The 16953-nt window shown below is 36.2% G+C and overlaps 1 protein-coding gene across 2 annotated transcripts in view; it reads left to right on the plus strand.

Moving 5' to 3' along the window:
* The window catches only part of nkain4 (sodium/potassium transporting ATPase interacting 4), a 63460-nt gene that overhangs the window by 40516 nt on the left and 5991 nt on the right, over positions 1–16953 (plus strand). The window contains exons 5-6 of one of the 2 annotated variants that reach the window (XM_015364994.2): positions 10515–10575; positions 16465–16549. In XM_015364994.2, coding sequence (XP_015220480.1) covers positions 10515–10575; positions 16465–16549 — 146 coding nt within the window. The remainder of the gene's footprint in view (positions 1–10514; positions 10576–16464; positions 16550–16953) is intronic. The other variant, XM_015364995.2, reaches the window with a different exon arrangement.

Raw genomic sequence — 16953 nt, forward strand, 5'->3', positions numbered from 1 at the left:
TTAAAATGGAGCCCTCTTTACAAAGACAAAAATAGGTCTATCTGAATAACTGAGTCTTCTGAAACAAAGCTATTTAACTTTTAATTAGTTATTACAGACCTCGTCTGAGACAAGTTTGAAATGTATCATAATGAGCAGTCGAAAATTAAACCTCTTGGGCATACACAAAAAATCTAATTTCCACTATTTCTTTAAAAAGTCACTGCTATAAAAAAAGCAACAAAGCACTTCAGCAACTCATTTGCAATCTCAGTTTCAGGAAAACTGCCATTAAAGCATTAGTAAGAAAAAGAAGACATCTCAGACAGATTGCAGGATGGTGTTAGCTAGTTTTAGTTTTTTAGTTAATAGTTGATGCCGTGATTGTTTATTATCACTATCCAAAATTGTGTTTCTTTCAGAAATGTTACAAAATGTCTTTTTTTATTAATAAAGTAACAATTTCTTTATTCAGATAGAGTCCACTCATGTTCATTCCCATGTAGACTCAAGTTAATATTGGCTGAAGGATTACAGTACATTAGTGAATAGATTAGTCAATACATTGGAAGGCACTCAGCAGAGATGATGTCTATGCAACATTCTTAACCAGACACGTGTAATCTGGCATTGTTGGTTTGTAGTGTAAATTCACTCACAGGAGTGTGCGCCTGTATTTCTTACACCAGTATTTTGCACTAATTGTCTTGCAATATTTTTTTAACATCTGTCACCAACCATTTCAGCGGGGAAGAGATGAGAATAGATGCACTCATTGTCATGCTCGCTCCTGTTGGAGTTGTGTGAAGTGAGCATTGGCATAGCAGCTGGCCACACCTCTACTTACCTGTCATTTAGCGCTGGTTGCCATGGATACCGTTGTGACAGGAAACCTGTACGACCTGGAGGCATGCCTGCCTCAGGTAGTTCAGGTTTTTTTAAACCAGGTGGAGCTCTAGACTGGACTCCAGCACAGAGTTTTCTACAACCCTAGCTTGACTCCTTGTTTCCTCAGTCCTGAGTTTTCGCTATGTTTTGCCTGCTTCCCCTGCCTGCTGCAGACACCTCGCTTAAGTTGTAAATTACCTCCAGGTGGTACAGGTTTCCTGTCAGATATGTATTCACAGCAACCAATGCTGAATGACAGGTGAGTGGAGGTATGGCTGGCTGCCATGGCGATGATAGCTCAATCTACAGAGCTCTAGGAGTAAGTTAAATAAGACTGTGGATCTTTATTAAAAAAAACTTTGTAAGCTTTGTGGAATTTCAGGTTTAAGTGTCTATGAAAATAAAAGGAAGGCAAAGAGAATTTTCTGATTTTGCTGCTGGTCTTTTATTACTACACTAAATTATTAGGACACAGCATGAAGGTTAGAAAAACACAGAAAAAACAGGCGGGACCAGGGACCACTTCTGCTTTGGTCATCAAAAGGTTACTTACCACCCTTAGGCAAAGAGGATGATTGGAGAGGTGTGTGATGGCATTACAGCATATTCTCTTGCTTCTGGAAACAAAAAGAGGACATAACAATAGACTGACGTACTCCCCTGTTGATTTTATTACAATTATGCAACCATTTACAGTTATAATCAACTTGTGTATTGAAAAACATGTAAAACCCCAATTTTAAGTATTTACAGAGTCACGTGATTAAGTGTTTGGAAGTAGGGACCCCTCTTACTTACTCTTACACCATAACCCACAGAGTCTTGCAGTGCATGGCACTGACTAGGATAGGCTTAGACATGGAAGCTGAAGTGTTAACATTAGAGTTAATGAAAGACTGTTCATTGTATTCCAGGGATTGGTTGATTTTTTAAATATCTTAGTGCCTCTGAAACACCTTCATTTCTTTAAGTAAATCTGAAAGAGGTGCCACTGGTAAATATATGTACAGTAGTTATACTATTTATTACACTAAATTACTGAGAAACCTTTTTTCAGATAAGACTAATGATACTACAGATAATACAACTAATATTAATACAGTCTGCAACTGCATGTTCTTGTTTTAACTGAGAAACAAGAATGTTTGGAAGCATCAAAAGGCACAAGTAAGCTGAGCAGTGTGAAGGAATTCAGGATGTTCGTGAATCACACAGGTACTGTAGCAAAGAGCTGCTGTGCGGACTGCTTTTCAGATCAACAGGCACCATTTATAATTGGTTCTGAACGAAATTAGAAACCTGCAGAAACATTCCCTTTGAATTAGAGTTAACCTGTCGACTCTTATCTAGAAGATTTGAAAGGTAATAGGACTAGCGAAATTTAGAAAAAAGAAGAGAAATTCTCATGAGTAATTCAGTCTATGTACTCTTGTTAATTTGTATAAAAAGCAGTGAATTCTGATTCTTTCCTGAGGGGCCACTACCTGTTTAATTTTCCATTGCTTGATGTTGAATTAATGAGCCACCAGAGAAATGAATGAAAGGTTGCATGAAAATCTTGATGGAAATGACCATCTGGTTCTGATAGATTGATTTATTACCCAATTAAAGCTCTAAAGGATACCAGGAGCAGCACACCTGTAATATTTCAGTTCACTGATACGTTTAGATTCAGTCTTTGTTGTCATCTTTATTTTTAGGAGTGTAATTTATCTTCTTTGTGCAGTTTTCCTTGCCAAACAAAACCCAAACAAAAAGTAAAGTAAAAATAAGATTTTTTGATCATGATTGGCCTCAGACAGCTCTGTCCTTTCTAGGTGCATCATTAAGATAGTGGTATTTTTAGACAGGAGAATGGCACCTTTCATAGATGGAAGAAAAAGTTGTGTTAATTAAGGATAGACATGCAGAATATAAATGCCTGCTTTTACTTACTCACTAGAAGGTTTTACGGGTCCATTTTTTCACAGTGTGCTGAAAAAAACAATACCATTGGGAAGTAGAAATTCCTTTTCCTTATTAGGGTTTTACCATGGTTTTCTCAGGGGGGAAGCTTTTCAATGAGCTACAATCTGACCAATTTAAAATAATGAGAAGATAACTGTAAATTTTATTAGCGGTAAGCATTATATTTGGCACAATGTGACCCAGATTCTACACTCTTCTCAACTGTTTTGTGCCTCCTTTTCTGTTGTGATATTACAGCTAAAAATTGGAAAATTAAGCAGACCCTTCCCTCAGGCTACATTTGCTACATCTGACCTTATTGTCTCATGTAGATGTGATGAAATTTTAGTACGAGTATTCTGTTCAGCTGCACACAGTGAATACATTGTAATCAAACTGATTTGCAGGCCACTTCATGTGGTCTAAAAACAGGTTTGCATTAGACTACTTTTAGCCAACATTGCCTCATAACATATGAAAACCCCATTTGTCCCTGAAGTGCTAATTTGTAAGTGTTAGAAAATTCATGAGTGACATCAGCTGTGGGAGACCATAAAATGCAAACATTAAGTAATACAGACCATCTAACTTGTGGCTTTTAGCATCTTATTAATCCAATAAACTCTTGAGGATGCTTCTTTAATGTTTCCAGTGGCTTTCAAATGTTTTTGAGAGGGGTGCAGATCTATCACATTTAATATTCATTCTAGGCGTCAACAAAAAAGTGTGAGTAGTTTCTTACCCATAGATTTTCATAGCAGTATCTAATACGTGCTAATAAAATTATACCTTTACTTTCTGACACATTGAACTGCACAAGAGATTCTTCTGTTTAGGCCTCAATGCCGGGAGAAGGGACAAAGTAATTTGTTTTTTTTCAGATGTTTATTTTCTTGAAAGAGTATTATGAGCCTTTGTGATTGATCTATATCCAAATATATATAGTATATATATTTTTTTTTAAACTGAAGCCTATGGGAGGAACTCAGATTTTGTTTAATCTGAAACAGAGCTTGGTCATAACAGATTTTGTGGTCTGCATCAGTAGGTCATTTTGTCTTTCTTGATTGTTTACAGATGGCCCTGGGATGACTGATACATTGATATTTCAATCTGAAAATCCCATACAGGGACAGCCTTTTGTTTATTTCCCATTCACAATCCATCACCTCTTCAGTTACATAGTGTACAGTACAGAGTATAACCAATAGTTGCTGACTGAGAATGGTTAGGAAATTCTCTTACCTTTAGTTGAATGCACAGAGTACTAAAAACTGCAATATTTAAGGGGCCATCCTGTGATATTCTTCTGAGCACACACAAATTGAAAGTATGTTAATTACAAAAATGCAGCTTGAAAGGAAAATGTTTTAGATGGTGAATACCACTTGCCACTGTTAGTTCAAATCTAATGATATAGTGTGTTTGCCAGATTTTTATTGCAGTGCTTCAGGGGGAAAATAATAAAACTTGTAATCAAGTAATGTTTTGCTCATTAAGCAGTCTTATACAAAAGTGGAGAAAATTCAGTCTAGACCGCAGCCCCTTGCAATTATTGAATCTTAATAAAATTACTCAGCATGGCTTTTAGACAAGACTTAAGTCAGCAAGATTTATCTCCTTATGTAGATTTCAAGTTGAAAGAATACTGCTGATTATTCATAATTATAAAACAGATTTATTCTCTGTTTGACTCAAAACTTATCCTATGAAGTTCCATTTTTGCATTTAAGAGCCTTAATTTGTATCCCTTCAATGTGCCGTTCACTAGGATATGTGTCCTTATCATATTTCATAGGTTCAGAAGTCTATCAGATTAAACTTTATGTGTTTTCGGACAACTTGGTTGTCACAAGAATTTTTAAATGGGTATCTGTTTTTCTTGAGGTGACTTTAGAAAGCCTGTATCTTTTGAAGAAGACCATGGGCTTGTCATTTTGTAATTTTGTCATTTTGCCACATCACTATTGCCATTATTGTTTTTGTGCAATTTTTTAATTATATTTATATATCTCAAATTAATATTTTCTAATATTTTGTCAAGCACTAGTAGGTAGGGGAAAGGGATGCCTTTCTGAATCTGCAATATTTCCCCACTGTTTGTAAAATATAGTAGTATTTGTCAGGAAAGACATTCGGGTATGCTGTTTTGTCTAAGATACCATTTGATTATTGGTTTAAGTCTTGGAAAGGTTTAAGACTGCTCTTAATTGATTTATTTGATTTATTTTTCATTTGGCAAACACTGAGGTTTTTATTCAGAAAAGCACCTCACCGTGTTTGGATACTCAGGGTAGCTGGACTTCCAAATGTGGTTGATAACCAACTATCTTTTTAATTATTCACATCATTTATTAAGGAAACTTGATCTTGTTTCTGACACTGCAGGAAAGAAAAGCATTTGCCTTAAGTTAATTAACCTTACTAAGGATTTGCATTTTTTCCCTGGCTGAGATAGTGCATTGCAGAATCATTGTTAATGATAATGGCTGATGTGTTTATCTGCATGCCTTCTCAGAGTGTTATTTCACTCTATGGATACATTAAACTGGTGTATTTCGTTCCCTATAATGAGGTTTTGGAAAATGGGTTTCTTAAGAATTTTTATTTCCCTTTTTTTTAAAGGATTCTTCAATTTGCTTTAATTATACCAATAATTGCATGTTTCCAGATGTTCCATGTTTCCTTGTTAATTTCTTTTTCATTTATTCTTCTGAATGCACTTGAAAGTGAAAGGTATTTTTGCTAGTACTCCTGTCCTGTACCACAATATTTAGAATAAATGATCATATTCATAACATAGCTTGTACAAATTCATAATTAATCCCTAATTAACGGGAATTACCCTGTGTACAGAGAATCATCCTGAAGTACTACCGTCATTCTTAATAACTGCATACTGATTCTAAATGTAATGTCTTAGTATATTTACACAACATTTCATGGTGGAACACCATGTTCTTCATCCAGCTGGCCCTAGGTATTAATTAGGACTAGAAAATCCTCAATTTCCCTGGAGGAAATTGGATTTAATGTAAATTTGCCTACTTGGATTTAAAGCCAACGTAGGCCTTTCTTGATAGGATTTGTATTTGTAAAGCTTTTTGTCTACAATACTGCAGCTATTGGATACCATTAGCTGGACATACTAGAGAGAGCAGAAAGTGTCCGGTGGAGTACTGCTGTTCAGTGTGGTTTAACTGTATGCATTTCCTCTAAGGCAGGCAATGTAGCAGAAACTATGCTAATACTTCCAAATCTCAGTTTTGTGGTAGACTGTACTATGTTTGAGTTGTTGTTAATGGTGGACCAGTAGGTGGAGCTCTTTTTTTTAACCTCCGAGCCATAGAAGATGCCAGCCTCCTGATGAAACATTAAACCAAGGTCCAAACTACCTGGTTATTAAAAATCCCATGGTAGCATTGACATTAGTGTCCTGGCTAAATTCTTCTTTGGATTAACACAGCTTGGCTTAAAGGGCAATGCTCCCCCTCAGTTCGATCACGTTTCTCACTTCTTACTTCTCCACCCAGTTTGCTGGGAGGGGCTGCAACCTCCTGTCACCCTGATCATCTGTGCACATCTGCAGTGGAGGCAATGGGAGTTCTATGGCATGAAGCTATCAAATTTTACTTGCAATTTTTACAATTATTTAAGAACATTTAATTGCATGCCCTGTGGTAGACTGGGACACCGTCTGGGGTCTATCTCTCCTTGAGCTCAATGCTTCCCAGGATAGGCCCCGTGCCACCATGACCCTGAGTTGGATAAGAGGTTATCGAAACTGACCTGATGTGAACATTCAATTCAAGTGATACATTCAAGTATCACTCCTAAGCATATGAAAAACACCTTTGCATTAAGTCTGTTATAAATTAATCTTACTTTGTGTTAGACTTGAACTTGTTTCATTTCCTGGCAAATTTATTTTATTAGCTCCGTAGTAGTAGAAATATAGATAGATCTTCATGTCTTTCTCTGGATAGGATATTTGTTTTGATTCTGTCTTGTGTAATTTAAGTCTTCTTCTGGGATTGTGCCAGTTTAAAAAAATAGCACTGTAAAAATAAAAAAAGTGTAATCTTATGAAGTCTGGTATGAAAAATAAAAATCCCTACAAAAAATGTTTCTCTCCAGTGTCAAACTCCTACACAGATCTCTGTGCTGCGTTAGCCTGCTTTGGGGCTTGCCCGAGAGGATATCACAGCAGCTGTGATCGCAGAAACAGCTAAGTTAAGATTTACTTCAAGGATCACACCTACTTCTTTTGAAGTTAAATTGGGGGGGTTGGAGACTTCGCAAACACTTGTCATTCTGATGCAGTTCAAATGTTGCATGTTGTTCATTTGTTGCTAATACATATCATAGAGGTTTGCAGTTTCTGATTTGTACAAAAAAAATAGATGTTCTCTTTCTACCTGTATGCATTTTGATGTTTTGTCACACTAAATTACTGCTGACCAATGATACAACAGATAAAACATTTATACTCCTGAGAAAAATATATAGGAAAATATAGGGTCTTTATATGTACTATACTTTACTATAAACTTTTTAAACTTAGAAATTTGTTTGAGGTTAGCATTAAGATTTAGAGTCATGTATTGTTTTGGCATTTTTTTCCACCATTTTAATACTGTGGTTTACAGTGTGAACTATGAAGCAAAAGGTCTATTGTAAAACTTTGCAATCATGCTAAATGTGACAGTGGACACTTCCAAGCTATGTTTTGCCAGAACTGGAGATTTCAAAATCTGAAAAAACTTACAAATATTGCATAAATTGGGAGTTACCATTTTCTGTTTTACTACATTTTCCCTTTAGGTGAAACATAAGGTCTTACTATTAGTTTTAGCTATGTTTTAGTCAAAACAAGAGACATTCAGTACCAGCTTGGTGCTAGAGGAGGGATTCTGAATGTTATGCCAGTTTGGAGGATTTCCAGTCAGCACATTAGAATAAGGGTGGTGGGTTAGAGTTCTGATCAATCAGGTTTATGGAGATAACATTTTGCCACTGCAACACAGTGATAATGTTACCTGGGGTTGACAAAATATTGCATTACCCAAATGCACATGTACTGAGGGCATCAGGAGTTCAGCAGGGTTCCTCTCTAATTCTTATTCTGCATTCTGAGTCCAAATTAGACACCCCAGACAGGAAACAAAAATTGAGATCAGGAATCCAAGTCAGAAGGTGAAGAGCATTAGTCTCTGAAGCATATTAGGGGATTCCTGAACTTGCTGTAACATTCCTATGAGGTGACCCTCCTCTGAAAGTGGTCACTCCTTGATTGAACTGACACGTTCTTCAAGTAGAAAAGACAACAATGGTTGCCTTGATCTACTGTATGCTGGTTACTGTGAAATCAATTAATTATTTTTTTGCTTACAGTTATAGACAAAACTTGATGCACACTGTTCTCAACTTTAATTCAAACCAATTTTGCAATACTTCCTTAAGAGACATAGTTGTATTTTAATTTTATTACAAAAAGTCACTTAAAAGCCTTTAGTTTCAGTTATGCAAAGACCCATTGTGTATTAATAGTATTTTACAGCATCCTGCAACAAAAGATGTCATTTCAACAGGACTTTTACAGAGTGAGTGCAATTAAAAACCTTCTCTATAAAAAAAGTAATTTTAGATAGCTCTGGGTTCAGCAATTTAATGAGATTACTTGGATAGAACATTCAACTGGAACAAAAGCCATATTTTATTGATTATGTAAGTCAATTTAATCTTCTTTTGTTTCAGAAGAGGAATACACTTTGTACTTTGAATATATGTGCTCTGCATTCTGATGTAATGATTTAATCATCCTAAATATGTTGCTGCATTTCAATACTATCCCCTAATGAAACAAGCAGCACTGCATCTGGAGATTTTTGTGTCTAACTTGGGCTTCTGTTTGCAAAGACAGCTGCTAAATGAGAGCTCTCTTTTAAAAAACATTTGCTTTTAAAGTTTTTTCAGTTTTCTATTTTGAAGTTTCTGTTGTCATCTGAGCTCCTTTTTCTTGCGTTTGGCTTTGTAGGTATGGGTGAAGAGTTACTAGGGATTTAAGGATCTTCTGTTTCTATTGTAGGCCAAATGAGTAAGATTTGTGCTGAAGATAATAAGGTCTAGTTTGATTCAATTGCGATAAAAAAAACATCTAAAAAGTATGCTTTTGAGGGAAAGTTTTTTTTCCACAGTTGTGATTAACATATCTGTGCTGATTAAACAAAAAGCCATAATGTACTGTACTATGTATGCAGTTTCATTTACCTTTGACTTTACTTTGTAGCAGGCTCATATGCTTACAAAGTATAAATAATTTAGTATTAGGCATTGTGCCTGGGAAAGTGGGTATCTTGGTCACCAATGGACCGATTTCCTTGTTAGAAAGGAAACGATTCACAAAAGTTGTGGGGTTTTTAAATCTGGCTTCTGGTAGTAAAAATGTGCTTCACATATGTGCCGCACCAGATAACCCCATAAGCCAAACGTGTTAATCACTGAATTGCTAAAGCTGTGACTGTTTAATCACTATGGATCATGCAAATGAGGCAATCTGTGCATCTCTGCTGACGAGCTCGTCTTGCACTTGACATTTATATGACTGAATGTCTTAAGTTTAATGGTAATTCAAAGGGCTTTCTAAACACTGTGGCGATTGTTGTCTTGAAAGGATAATTAAGCATGGTGATGTAAAATGCAAAAGAAGGTTTTCAAGATTACACAAAAGCGAATGCTTTCTGAAAGGCAAATTATACTGTTCCTTAACCATACAATGCCTTTTCTAGATTGTTTTGTGGCAGTCAATTTATTGATATACTATATATTGCAGATTGATACCTATTGATCATTTTTAAAATATTCTGCATATTTATCTTTGTCAGATGCAGTGCTTAGTATTTATTTTCTGTCATCAAATCGTTTTTTATTACATATCCTTGTGTTTAAGATCTACAATATTGAAGCGTGCTAGCTTTTCCAAACTGCTTGTCCTTAGAGTCTTGAATACATCCCATAAACACCTGAAAGTAAGCCTGTTCAAAAAGCATATTGTTTCAGTATGATCAGGTGTCTTGATTATCACAGAGGTGATTATCTGCTAAACAAAACAAGTGCAAGAATACATTTTGTGTGCGCTGTATTGCCGACAGAATTACATCTTTAATTGTGCGTGTTTTGCTGGGAGTGTTAATGTTCATGCACACACTTCAATCAGCTAATTCCTAGTTTCACTGCCACCTCCTGAACACGGGTGAGTATATTGCAAAACGTAGGGTATAATAAATTACTCCAATATTGATGTATAATGAGTTCTTGTGCACTTAATGAAACTTTTACAAAATAATGAGATACCTAAGTTGCACATGGAAATTACGTGACTTCTTTACCTGGAAATGTTTTTCCATGGGGCACCACATTGGCATGGGGATTAGTCCTGGCTAGGCTGACCAGTGTCTGTGTGTTGGTGTGTGATGGACTGGTCTCTTCCAGGGTGTAATCCCGTTTTGTGCCCTGTGCTTCCAGGGCTAAACTCTGGATTCCCACGACCCTTACCAGGAATAGTCTTCGGATGATGGATGGAGGGCTTTTTCTGACGTGAATGACAGACTGATATGGCCCCCTTGGCCTATTCTTTTGTTGGCTGTCAATGGCTAAAGCACTTTTGTTATAGCCCCTGTCTTCTTTTGTTTCCCTTGCAGCTTGTGGGGTTTGTCTACGCCTGCTATGTCGTCAGCGCTTTCACTGAGGAAGAGGACAGCTGTGAGTATTGATGTGTGAGCACTGATCTGCCACAGATTAAGTACTGCCCCCCCCTCCCAAATGCTCTCCTTCCCTAAACTGCACAGTTGACCCACTTCCTCCCCGCCCCCACTCCGTTCTGCACACTGACATCACTCTCACACCCTTCTCTGAACATGCCTCGCATTCCTTCCTCCAGCTGTCTTCTAATGGTTTACTGGAAAATTGAGCAGGGAGTGCCTCTTACTCTGTGCACCCTTGAAGAATGAAATCCCCATCTCCCCTTGCGAATATTCAGAACATCGCAACACAATGTCTGAAAAGCAGCCCTCGCTGATGATGCCTCTTTGTTATGGCTGATGCAGCTTTGTCACTAATTTAAATGTGCAATATCTTATTTCTGGCCACTTCAGGTTTTTTTAGTTACTGGAAGATGTTTTAAGATGTACAGTAACAGTCTGCCACACAGGAATTTAAAAGTCTTATTTCAAAGAGGCTCCTCTTCCTATGTAACTCTCACTCCCTTTCTCAAGACAGCTATCATGGAAAGGAATGTAACTGAAAAGAACATAAAGTCTGATCAAAATGGATAACTAGCTCACATCTTTTGTGTTGTAATGGCTATATACTGTATGCATGGAAGAAAGACTTTTATTTTTTAGTATAAAAAGCTATCCATGTTTTCTGGTTATGGGGCTGTCTATCTAAACTGCTACACAGTTTTATAAGGATTAGTAGTTTCAGCATCTTTATTGCACTAACTATGGTGCTAACTTACATAATGGCCATAATGGCCATTTAATTAAACTGCTTGTGTGAGCAAACTGTTCGAAACCCATGATATATCCTTTCTATTACTCGTTTTAAGAAGCAGTGTGCAAGATCTGATGAAGAAACTACTCCAGGCTTCTAAATTCCATTAAAGAAAGCGTGACTAGTGAACTGTCAAACCTGTTTCTTTGGCAGCTCTTGAAATAAGCTAAAAATGATGCATCATTCTTAAATGTTCTTGCATTGACATTGAAATAAGTGCCAGGAATATTGGAGTTGCAAAACTCCTCCGATGTACAGCATTTAACATGTATTAGATTATGAAAATCCCCTTAATTTATTTGCACACTAGCTGTTATAAATAACGCCACGTCACAACCATCAACTTTCCATCTTTGAGGTTGATCATTCACCACATACAGTTTTATATATGAAAAGGTCACTGGCAAGAAATGAACTGTGACTACTTTGTTTATTTCTTCTAGCTTTGCAGGAGCTAGTTTCAGTCAGGGGTTCACCAGTTTGAATAATTACTGATGAAGGGACATCAATATGTAGGAAACCTCCCCTGGCAGTGTCTTGGGCAATTTACTGCTGGATTTCAATTTCCCTTCATTTACGCATCTTAGTGGCTGCTCTTTATTTGGTGCACAGTGAGACATAATTTATAAGTGCTATATTGAGTTAGCAATGAAAAAAAAAAGGTCTGGTGAATTATTCGGCCTGGTGAGGAAATTAAACTCTGCACGAGACCTGCTTGAAAGATTTCAGCGGTTGACTGTATGGATCATCCTGTCATTGTAGCCATGCAAAGACCTCACTGTACTGAGAGGTGAAAGGTCATCTAGCCCCCGGCTCAACCAATCAGGTGGAGAGAAGCAGTCTGGCAGCAGAACATCTTTCAGAGGCATGATTGTATTCCTTACATTGCTTTTTTTAATGAGGCTAGGCACGTGGGAAATGAAGCAATTGACGTATTTTTTCTGGAAGTCCTCCATCTGACATCTAATTAGGTAGGGTGACTGACCTGTTTTTGCCTGAAGCTCCCCTTGTATTTTCTTCTCTCCCACTACAGTGGACCTGTTGAGACTTGCTCATTTTGTCATCTGCAGGCTTTTACTGCTTTGGACTTTAAGGGACTTTATAAACACATAGCCTTTGTGTTCTCAGCTTCACAGTAACTGTGAAGCTAGTAGTTTCTCATTTTATATTGGTTTTGGAAACTACTTACTCACTGACACAGGAAACATTTTTTTTTGTTTACTTGCACAATTATATGAATTAGTACCAAAATACCATTGTTAGATTTAAATGTAGCAGACAATGTAACAGGTAATTTGACCTTCATATTTTAAAAAATGGACTGTTTAAGAATCTTCTGGGTATAATAATGGGTTTAAGGAACAGGCAATTATATTTTAATGAACCAAAACATTTTTATGGCTAAAAAAAATATTAGTAAATTGCCATATATATATATTTATATTAGTAAAAATATATACTAATTATATATATTAGTATATATATATTTAAGGATGTAGTAGTTCAGGTGGGTAGCTGCGTCAGCATGCGTAGGCTGCAAAGGAACAAGTAATAGGTTTATTCCATGCTGAAAAAAAGAAGAAAGAAAACACACCGTTTCGGCTGTGAAGCTTTCACACACCTGAAGAAGGCTTCACGGCCGAAACGTTGTGTTTTCTTTCTTCTTTTTTTCAGCATGGAATAAAACTTTTACTTGTTCTTTTGCAGCCTACGCATGCTGACGCAGCTACCCACCTGAACTACTACATCCTTAAACCTATTACTATATTTAAGGATGCCCTAGTATTTATTCATACTTCCTCACAGTTTCTGGGTCCTGGGTTCAATTCTATGTTTAGTATTTATTCTGTGTTCATGTGGGTTTTCATCAGATCTTCCAATGGCTTCCCACCTCCCAAAACATGTCCTGGCTTACTTCGATTGCCTGTCCTGTACTCTCCCTTTCTCAGGGACCACATGATGGATGGGTGTCCTGTCCAGAGCGAGAGTAGTTTTGTGTTTTCAGCCCTGCCTTACACCCTATTCTTTGAACCTTGCCAAAAAGCAGCTTTCTGATTAGGGATTTAAAGGCTTTTAATTGGTCCTTTCCTCATTATGTGTGTAAATATTTATCTTAGAGTATGGAACAATAAACATTTCATAGTATAGAAATAGATACAGAAGTCCTAGAAGAAGTAATATGCACCACAGTCTCCATTCCTTACCCCCGTAGTATATAATGTAAAGGAGATGCCTGACGTCTCTGTGATTGATAGTCTCATTTCCAGGTCACAGTAGTGTTGTGAAAGGTTTAAGTAGGAGAGAAGTGAGCTAGCCAGATGTACTCATCATGATTTAGAATAAAATGTGTACAAAAAAATATGCATATGCAAAAATATGCATAATATCAACTATAATGTGAACAATTTCTCTATTAAAAATGTTTCTGTTGCTTTCTGTGGTTCACCTCAATACTGCCAATGAGATATAAAACAATCATACTCTCAGTTGAAACATTCAGCTTCGGAAATCGGTCATACTGTATAGCCACAAATGTGTACTTATTTAGAGGTATGAAATAAAGGTATTAATCCATCTATATTATATAAATACAGGGAGACATTAGTTGTGGAACAATACTGGACTTAATAGTTGTTAGGTGTTTTAGATGTTTCTTATTATACATAAGGAAAAATAATCTACATGAAGAATATAGAATGGTAAGTGCTTGAAGGAGACTTGGTTAATTCTATATGTATTATATGTATTCTATCTTGTTGCCTTTGAATTTCATTTTAATAGGATTACCATTGGCTCTTGAAAGTACATTTTTGTCATAACATTCCTCGTTTTTTTGCAAAATGTGCAAAACTTTGCTTAAATTCCTATATTTCTTTAATGTAACTAAACGATAGGCCACCAACTAAACAACATATTACATTTCCAAAATATTGATGTTATCTAGTTCTTTGTAAGATCATCTCGTTAAGACAGCACAAGTTAATAATAAAGTAGTACCTTTCACAGATATATCAAATATATTGTGGGCAGGCTTTTTGTTAAAACATCTCGTTCCTGTGCTGTAATTAAAAAAAACTAACAAAATGCTTACCAATTTCTCTCTACATAATGTGGTCTTGTAGTTTAGAAAACACCTCCAGCTGAAGGATGTTAGAAAACACCTTTTACTCACTAGCAAACAAGACAGATAGATTCCACAGGCAGTGGTAGGCAGAGATAAGAATGTTGTAAGGCTTTTTTTTCTACATACTCTTTGCTAGGAAGCTTTTATCAGAGATACAAGGCCCATGATGTCTTTTCTGTTTCCCTTGTACTGTATACTTGTGCATCACTTACAGATAATGTGTACTTGGAGTTACAATATAGCTTGATTTACGAAAGATTAAGCTTTGAGTAAGAGCAGAAGCTCACACAGATATATTACACTGGTGTTTGATGACCGTGGCACTGGAATTATCTTATTGTCCCAGGATCATCTGTGAATCAAGCCCTTTAATCATGAAACATCATAAGTGAGCAGAAATAAGAATAAAATGTTTCTTATCTGCATACCCAGAAAAAATCCAAGTGTTCTTTCACTTGTTTGAAGTGGCCAAAGTAAAATTTCCCCTGTGTAATTAATACTGCCAGCGTCAGAATTTCTGATGTGATGTGTTTTCTCTCCTGAGTTTTTATATTGCCCTGTTTTCAATGTGTTTCCCTCTTCTCCAGAATAGAGGGGTGTTTCATGCATTTCTGTAAATAACTGCTGACAGGTAATTCAGGCTCTGCATGAAAACTCTACATATCAAACGATTTGCTGCTTGATTCATGTTTATTTCATTTGTGTTGTGTGGAAGATAGATAGCTCCTGACAAGAGTGTGCACCCCCCTCCCCAACACAAACACACTCTTTCTTTCAGTGAGACCAGTCAGTCAGAAGAAAAGTGGGAATATGGATGGAGGTCTTGAAACTTAATAGAAACCATTACAGCTGGCAACTAAACACTGAGTTCAATAGAGACCCCACTTAGGATAACAGCTCTGGGTATTCTAATGGAATGTGCAATAGAGCAGAGATTGTGTATTTTAGTAAAGACAATGATTGTTTTTGGCTACATTTCTAGTTGTAGCTTTAGTATCAAATGCCTGGTAACCCAACAGAAATGTATATATACAGTATATATATATACATCATGTTTTACTGACCCACATACGTTTTATTTTATTTATTTTATTTTATTCATGGAATACTGCATTTATTCTGCTTAATAAACTGGTGCTTTAGTTATTTAATAGACTTTTCATATTTATTTAGAAATTAAGTTCTTCTTTATTTAGATCTTTAAATTACTGAATCATTTTTAAATCCACGCCTTATCAAGAAATAATTCCATTTTGTGGAACCACTTTTTAACATCAGTTTGTACGTTTTGGACACCGAAACTGGTGTTGTAATGCGACAGAAATATAATGATGCATATTGTTTTGCGTGTACCTTTCATTAGAGCATTTTCACTGCCAGCAATTTAACAGATTTAGCTGAGCCAAACCAGACACAAATGGCAGAAAATATAGACCTGGGTGTCTGAATCTGAATGTGTAACACTTGGGATGCTAGAATCCAACCTGCTCAAAAGGACATCTATTTACCAAACTCAATTGCTGTTCTCAAAAATGAATGTGTCACCTTAGATCTGTCAGCTGATTGACCCAAGGGTTTTTCCTGCATCTTTTACAAGATTGTTTTATTCTTTCCTAATGTAAAATAAATATTTTATTCTTTCCTAATGTAAAAATAATACACATTGTAATTCGTTAAAAACAGGAATGTATTCTTCCCGTGTTTTAATCCAATTAGAGAAATGTTCAAGGGCTCTTTAAGCAGTTGTAAATTAGTAACTAAATGCATATTCTTAATGTTTTCAAATGTCAAGGGGGCGAGCAGAAAACAATCGAGTACTGAACCATTTTCACACAAAAGTCATTCATTTTGTGTTTCATTTACTTTTGCATTTTTTTCGTGGATCTGTTATCTCTGTGTGCTTTGCATTTATCCTCTGTTGGGGAAGTTACAATTTTGTGTTTAATTTTCATTTGATCCTTTTTGGCTTTCAGTTGATTTTATTGGTGGATTTGATCCATTTCCCTTGTACCATGTCAATGAGAAACCATCCCATCTCCTGTTAAAGCCAATGTACCTGTAAGTACTCAACTGCCAATTTTCAGTGTGCCATTAATGTTTTGTTCCATTCTTTAAGAATCTCTCTCTTTTGAACATCTTTGTGTTGTTTCTTAGATGTAAATACATGATAGTAAATTAGCTTTTTTCAAGGGTGGCTTTAAAGCTTTTAATATTGAATATATTGGGGAGCTCTTGCCTTTTAAGTAGGTTGTTCATGTTACTGGAATGGTTAAGCCTTTTTTCCCCATATGAAGACTGGCTGTTCATTCAAATAAAATTATAGCTACTGTCTCCTAACAAAGTTAAAATCATATCCAAGGCAATCTCCTAAGACATGTTTAACACAAACAGAAATTGGATTGTTTTTGTATTACACTGTTAAACCTCTTCCATATATAGGAAGGTAACCTGTTGTAAACACT

This window comes from Lepisosteus oculatus, chromosome 16, assembly GCF_040954835.1.
Source record: "Lepisosteus oculatus isolate fLepOcu1 chromosome 16, fLepOcu1.hap2, whole genome shotgun sequence".
NCBI classification, from domain to species: domain Eukaryota; kingdom Metazoa; phylum Chordata; class Actinopteri; order Semionotiformes; family Lepisosteidae; genus Lepisosteus; species Lepisosteus oculatus.